The sequence below is a fragment of the Ochlerotatus camptorhynchus genome, unplaced genomic scaffold, assembly GCF_037179485.1.
Source record: "Ochlerotatus camptorhynchus isolate MF236.1 unplaced genomic scaffold, CSIRO-AGI_Acam_v1.1 ptg000423l, whole genome shotgun sequence".
Lineage (NCBI taxonomy): Eukaryota > Metazoa > Arthropoda > Insecta > Diptera > Culicidae > Ochlerotatus > Ochlerotatus camptorhynchus.
This window is the reverse complement of record NW_027040909.1, coordinates 2,519,758-2,526,860: the sequence shown is the minus strand read 5'-3', so window position 1 is coordinate 2,526,860 and position 7,103 is coordinate 2,519,758. Positions and strand designations below refer to the sequence as shown.

Here is a 7,103-nt window from a genome sequence, read left to right as displayed (position 1 = left end):
TCGCATTCTTATGTCATGATGCTTGACATCCTGGCTCAAACCAGTAAAGTCTTCTCGAATCCATCCCAACCGAATTCCAGTCGCAATCAAGGCCAGATAACCAAACTGAGCACGCCCCTTGCTAAGCAATCTCTGGATCTAAATTTCGCAAAAAAACGAACCTATTTGCAAGCGGCAGCTAGTAGGATGAATCTCTCTGATTTGGTAGTGTGTATATGAAATCCACGACGAAAGGGCATCAAACACATTAGAAAGAAATATCTGTCTTCAGCTATCGATCAATAATTAATATGATAATTATTATCCGCTTCATTCATATACAGTTACAGATATTCTAGCTCGTTAGAGGTTGAAATTGTCTGTTTTTCAATGTTGAGCTTGATATTGAATCTTCTTTTCTAATTGCGGGGGTGAGGGCTACTTCGGTGTCCCGATCAGTTTTTTTGTAGAATCCTACCGATTTCTGAAGGTCCCTTCTTCAGAAAAAAAAATCAACAAAAACGAAAAAGGGCATCAAATGAATGGCAGTGCTGCCAGAAAAGATTGAAAAATTGGTTCTCATGGTGGTTGAAGGGTGTTTGAGTGTGTTGAAGAGTGTTGAAGAGTGTTTTTGATGTGTTTAACACAAGGTGGCAAAGTGGCTTACCCCCTGAATAGAACACACCATTTTCCACTCGGTATCTGCAAACTTCTAATGTACTAGACAGATGCGCCAGAGATGCTTAAAACATTAACGCCTAATATATGAAAAAAAATCAAAAATGTCATATTTTATACGTTAATAGATGACATCTTCAAAGACATCTATTTGATCTCGAAATTCTGGATCGTATGCAAAACATGAGCAAATTACAGTTTTGTCCTATATTTCACATTTTTGTCTTGTTTTATGGCTGACCATAAATAGTTATTTTGGCGTTCTTGTACCAAAAAACATAGATTTAGGTCCGTTGTGCACTTACCTTCTGAAAACTTTTAAAATAATAGGTTTGGATATTAATTCCATTGCTTTAGAAAATGCATCAGAAAAATAAAAAACAATTTTCTTTAATTTGTTTTTCGCAAATTTTACATTGCGTTGAACTTTAGATAGTCTATATTATGTAAAAATGCTGTGGGACACGATGGGGCATCAAACCAAATATTTAGATGCATCAACTTAAAAAAATCACGTTTAAAGTTTTTAGTTGCTAAATAATATTTAAATTTGGCAACACTGTTCTTGGTAATGTAAACGATTTTTTTTTTCTTTAAATACTATTTCACACAATAAGTCATGAGAATGAATCTACTTATTAAGAGGAAATGAAAAAAAATTAAAAAAAAAGTTTTACCCTCATAATTTATGACTTTCGTTCATTCAAAATGCAATATCTCAGGAACTACGCAAATTACTTTTTTTCTTTAAGTGTTTCTTATGTAAAAAAGAATGAAGAACACGATGGTGTCCTTAAAATGAAAATTAAACGACATGTATTATGAGAAAACTGCATTTAAAGTTTTCAAACAAAAATAAAAAATATTTGGCAACACTGTACAGAAACAAAAGTTACATATTTAGATTTCTTGTCTAATTTCCTTATTGAAACAATACCTAATGCAATTTGTAGCTTTATTTGTTCCGGAGATATGAACAAAAGAAAGTAGTGCTTTCCAAAGAATCACGAAAAATGAGAAATGCGCCCCTTGACCGAGGGGTGCTCCGATTAGCATAAAACTTTGGATTTTTAAAATTTGAACTTAAATGAACATTCCCTACAAATTTGGTCCAAATAGGAAAAGGTCAATTTCATGTGCTGTGTACACTTGGCGCGGAATGACCCATATTCATGAAGTTTCTGATGATGAGACTTTGGCCTTAGGGATTGATAATGATTGGACAATCAGTAACGGGTCGTCAATCGAACAGTCCATCTGGTCGCCCGAAATCCGTTCGACAGGATGAAGCAACTGGAGAGGGAAAATCAAACACAGCATGCAGTGGAGTGGAGAGTGCTGATGAAACCAGTGTTATCAAAATTGCATTGAAAAAGGAAAAGGTGGACTATTGCCTTCGTGAGTTTATAAGAGAATTGGTCATATTTGATTATTTTATTGACTGACTTCTGTTTTATAGGTTGTCTCTATGATCGGCGCATCTTTTTTGCGAGATGACGTAAAAACAGAAATTTTCCATTCCAAAGCAGGCACGGTTCTGATGACAAGAGTAATCGCGAATGCTTCGTGGTCGTAATTTGTTTTGTTAATGCAATCAACATGCTTGTTTTAATTCCTTTTATTGTTTCTGATTACTTATATGATTTTTAACCTGTTGTGAATTCGATAACGATTGATTTTTGTTCAATCCTTTAGTTAAAGTTAGTGTGCATAATAACACAGGTATCCGCTTAGCGACAATCGATACTGTTTTATGTGGGATTATCTGTGTCGTTAGGCTTTGTAAAGAACTATGTCACGAATAAAAGGGTTTGTTTAATAACAATTTTATTCATTTCTATAAAAAAAAATCACAAAAATCAGTTTTTTTTGCGTGGACAAAAAACAAGTTGATAACTTAATTTGTTACCAGATAACGTAACATAACCAGTTATCAATGCTCTGTTACAATATCAAATTGATAACTAGTTTTAATATTAATCAGACAAAATGCATATCAGAATTTGTAATCAACATGTTTTCAATGATATCCAAATAAGTTATCAACATGATACCGTGCCGATTCAAATTTCGGACACTTAAACTCGAATTTCGGACACTTTTAAAAGTTGATTATCTCAGTTGAATATGATCCACATGTCTTGTAAATTTTAAATTTTTTTGACTAGTGCCCTCCACGATCATCTAACATTATAACTTTGTTTCTAACTGGATGTAATATTTATTTAAAAATGAAAGTGTCCGAAATTTGAATCGGAACGGTACGCATAGAAGAAATTGTTGTTATCATTTTTGCTATGTTGGCTGTTGATTCAGCCAAGTTGATAACAAATTTGGTGTTCAAAACAGATCATAACCAGATAACAAAATTTATTATCAATGTTAACAAAATTATTTATTATTATAATCGTTACTTTGCTCGGGTATCAACCCATCAACTCAAGGACCGAGGACTAACGACTTACCCAAGCAAAGGATTATACCAAATTGATAGCAAGTTCTGATACCCGGTTATCAAGATTTGATAACTGATAAATGCTATCATTGTGGTTGAAAAAACAGCTTACATAACAAAAATTATAACAGAAGAATAGGGTAGAGAACTACTTCGGCCTAATCGCCCATTTTTGGCCTATCAAGCCTAAAAGATGCGGAGAATTAGATAACAACAACAATAAAATAAAAGAATACCTTGCTTCTAAAAAAATCTGGGAGTAGTGTAGTCAGATTATAAGATCGCGCTTTAATTTAGTAGTAAACGTCATTGAAGTCATTCTACTATTTAAAATAAATGAGCGTTCGCAAAAAAGTTAAGCAGCGCTTCGGCTAACGATGAGGGTGGTCGCTTTCAATTTGAATGTGACTGAACCATCTTTGTTTGTCTTTAAAAAGGAACTATATCTCTCTTGGATATGGCCAATGGAACAATCGAGTTAGTTTTAGAAAACAGTTTGGAAATAGTTTGAATATTTGTTAAATTTTAGTTGTGCTACTAATGGAAAGCTAAAAGAACAATGAACAAAATGTTAGGTTACGATAGGTTAAATTAGGATAGGTTTCCCTTCCATGTGTATGGGTGTTTGTAAATATGGATGTATGGATGTATGGGTGATAAATAATGAGTGGATATGAATGAGTGTACATGAACGAATGTATATTAACCCCGAGTACACCGCGGGTAATCGGTTTCCCAAGTTAACGTAGGTTTTAAGTTAATTTAAGGAAAGTTAAATTGACAGACGCAAGGAAAAAAGATAAATGAAGAAGAAGAACAAAAAGTGAAAGCTTGAAAACCGTTGATTGTAATATTCAATCATATTCTTCAATAAAAAAAAAAAAAAAAAAAAAAAAAAAAAAAAAAAAAAAAAAAAAAAAAAAAAATTCATGATTTTAGATTAAACAAGTCAATTATGCGTTTGGTACGATACTTTAGCTAATAAGCTACGGAACAAAGTCAATAAGAATGCGTGATATGAAGGTTTGCACCCATTATTCCCAAAAACAACAGAAGCGCTCCAACCGAATCAATTTTTATCTTCATCAGATAGGCCGAAGTGAATTCATTGGCGTTTCAATGGCGTTTCAATGGCGTTTTTTTTAGAATCCGTAGGCCGAGTTTGGCGTCAAGGAGCAGTGTTAGACTTTTGACAATATCTCAACGATTGATTTCTCTATATCAAACCTTACGGTACATACGAAAAGGTAAATAAATTTGAAAGCCATCAGTAATAATAACATTCTGTTTGGTGCTAAACTGCGCTAGATTAAGAAAGCCAAAGTGCGGGTTGTGCTTAATAGGCCTGAAATAGGGTACTTAACTCTACTCCTTGGATATCACAAAAAAATTGATTTAGTTATCATTGAAAACATCTTGATAACAAATCCTGTGAGCCATGCAAATTTTGTCAACATATTTCAAATTATTTTATCGATTTGGTATTAAAGGCTTACGCTGATTACTGAAATATGACTGGCAGCGTTTATTTTTATACCATGCGAATAAAATTTGAAGTTATGAACTGACCTTACATCATTTCAATGCTTTCATGATAAAAAATGGTAACAAAACTAGTATAAGTTGATAACTAAATTAGTTATGCGATAGCAACTGAAAATTAAATGATATCTGGAATAACAAAATTTGTTTTCAATGTGATATCAGGTTGTTATTTTACTTTGCTCGGGTAGGTAGAATTTGTTCCAGATTAGGCTTTTTTTATGGCCTTAGTCCGAACCGGTTTCGATTTGCATCGCATCCCCGTATCGTCTTTGGGAATTCATGCAACAAGCACTGATTCAGGTAGATGCAACGTAGAACTTCTGATCCATTTCGTCAGTGCCAGAGGTTTCTCAGAACATGGCATCTCTCACTAAAGGATATTCCGTGCAGGTAGACTGGTTCAAGTGGTGTCGGTAGAGACACGGCAGTGAGTAAAATTTGTCTTATGCCCGTGGAAATCGATGTAGCTCACGTTCCGCTTTGCATAATGGACTTCATTAACCCCTGAATATAATGGGTAAAGGTTAAGCGAAGCCGTCATTTACTAAAACCTTTTTTCAACTAAATAATGATATTCGTCATAAGTAACCCGGTGATACATTTTCACCAAGAGACATGTAAAAAAAGCTCTTTCTCGAAACCAGAAACAAATATAATGTAAATTTATTATAACTAACAGGTCACACCAATGTACTAACTCTTAACACAAGTGATATAACGCAGTTCTCAATATTTCTCTTCAGGAGCAAACAGTTCGTTGAAGTCCTCCTTGTTTCGTCGAAGATTATTCATTTCCCGGTACAGCAGCAGCGTGATTGCACTGGTAAACACCAGCACAGCTGAAAGCATTCAAAATGTGTCTCATAGTATAACGTTTTCCCTTGTATCTGTCACCAGTTCTCTCACCTGTCGTAAACACAAATGCCATTATAACGAACCGTCGCTCGTCTTCATTGACCTCGAACAGCATCCTTTCAATGTGAGCATGTCCGATGAATCCCATGGTAGCCACCAAAAGACAAAAGAATGGCAATATGTACTGCGACTGCTCCTGTAGACGTACAATTTAGAGTTCATGGTAATAAAGATACATTCTCGAAAATGCAATTCTATCATACCTTGTAAATCCCCCAGAAGAATGCACATGAAGCTGCATAGTACACCAGCAGCATCACCGTCAGCAATGAAAGCTCCAGATTGTAAACTGCAACGATGTTTGTATCAATTAGTGGGAATTTGAAATAATACGGCAGCTGATGTTCGGAATATGTTTACCATAGGACAACGAGAGGCAGCCTTCCCCGCCAAGTGCCCCAAACTTATGTGCCGCTACCATTGCGTATATCACAGTTCCGAAAACCGTTGCCAAGGCACCGATCAGATACGATAGGATACGTTTGTCATCGTATGAAATGTGAAACCATTGGATTATGCGGGAACACTTTGACGCCTTCATGTTTTCGTCTGAAATAGGTATGGGATGCAACTGTTTCTGGCAATGCTTATCGATCAACAGAAAGCGACTGATCTGCTAGGCAAAAGTAATCAACTGGAGTGCGAAATTTGACTTATACCAAACACAACACGTCACAGGCAATCAATTGTCGAATTGTGTATACATCGGCTCGTCAAACAGTGGCGTTTCCCGTAATCTATATTTATTCTCTTGCTTCTCTTTCCTTTATTCACCGGTAAATGGGTAACGGATTGAGAACCAAACGGTTATCAGTAGGTAGCCCAGAACGATGCTTGCTTATCAACAGCGGTGAAGTTCGGTTAGTGATTTTGATGATCAGCTCAGTAAACGGGACTGTTGGTAAAGAACTTGGGGAGTAATAAATTTATTTGACTAACAGGTTTGTATCTATTGGAAGATAAGATTGAACACTGTTTTGGAACGAATTTCGGTGGGTTGTAAATTATACAATAAATGATATGCGTTGAAATGTCTAAGTCTAATGCCATTCGTAAATAGTTAAACTTTATTAGAACCCAATAGTCAACCCAAGCTCCGGAAATTGTTCATGATTCTAACTGGTACAAGTACTCCAAGCACTAACAGCTCCAATTCTTTGAAATAGGAAACAACACACTTCTGAAAACAACATGCAATCATTCATTCAAAAAAGATAGAACTCGAATACTTGATATTAGCCTCATTATTCAGTTATTTCAGCTTGAATTTATCTCTGTTCAAACACCACCCAAGAAGCAAACAAAAAAACGCACTTTCAATTTGACTGTCCTGAATGCGCTAATGAATCGTTTCTGCAAAAACTCAAAGTGCTCGAGTATGTTGTTAAATGACTAACTGTGTTTGCCGTTTAATCTGTTTCACTTTTTTTTCGCGTAGGTGTGCCAAACCGACAAACGCCGCTCCAAAGAGCAGTGCTGAAGTTGAGAAGGTCAACCCAACTTCTTAAGAAGCCGCCGATTCGTTCTAGCA

At 35.4% G+C, this 7,103-nt stretch overlaps 1 protein-coding gene across 1 annotated transcript; it reads right to left on the bottom strand.

Moving 5' to 3' along the window:
* Nucleotides 1-5,141: 5,141 nt before the first annotated feature.
* Nucleotides 5,142-6,205, bottom strand: LOC135711132 (uncharacterized). The gene is made up of 4 exons (XM_065233873.1): nucleotides 5,933-6,205; nucleotides 5,776-5,861; nucleotides 5,564-5,708; nucleotides 5,142-5,496 (listed from the first exon to the last, which is right to left on the bottom strand). Exons 1-4 carry the CDS (start codon nucleotides 6,111-6,113, stop codon nucleotides 5,384-5,386), a joined length of 525 nt encoding a protein of 174 aa, XP_065089945.1. The 5' UTR covers nucleotides 6,114-6,205; the 3' UTR covers nucleotides 5,142-5,383.
* Between the last annotated feature and the right edge of the window lie 898 nt (nucleotides 6,206-7,103).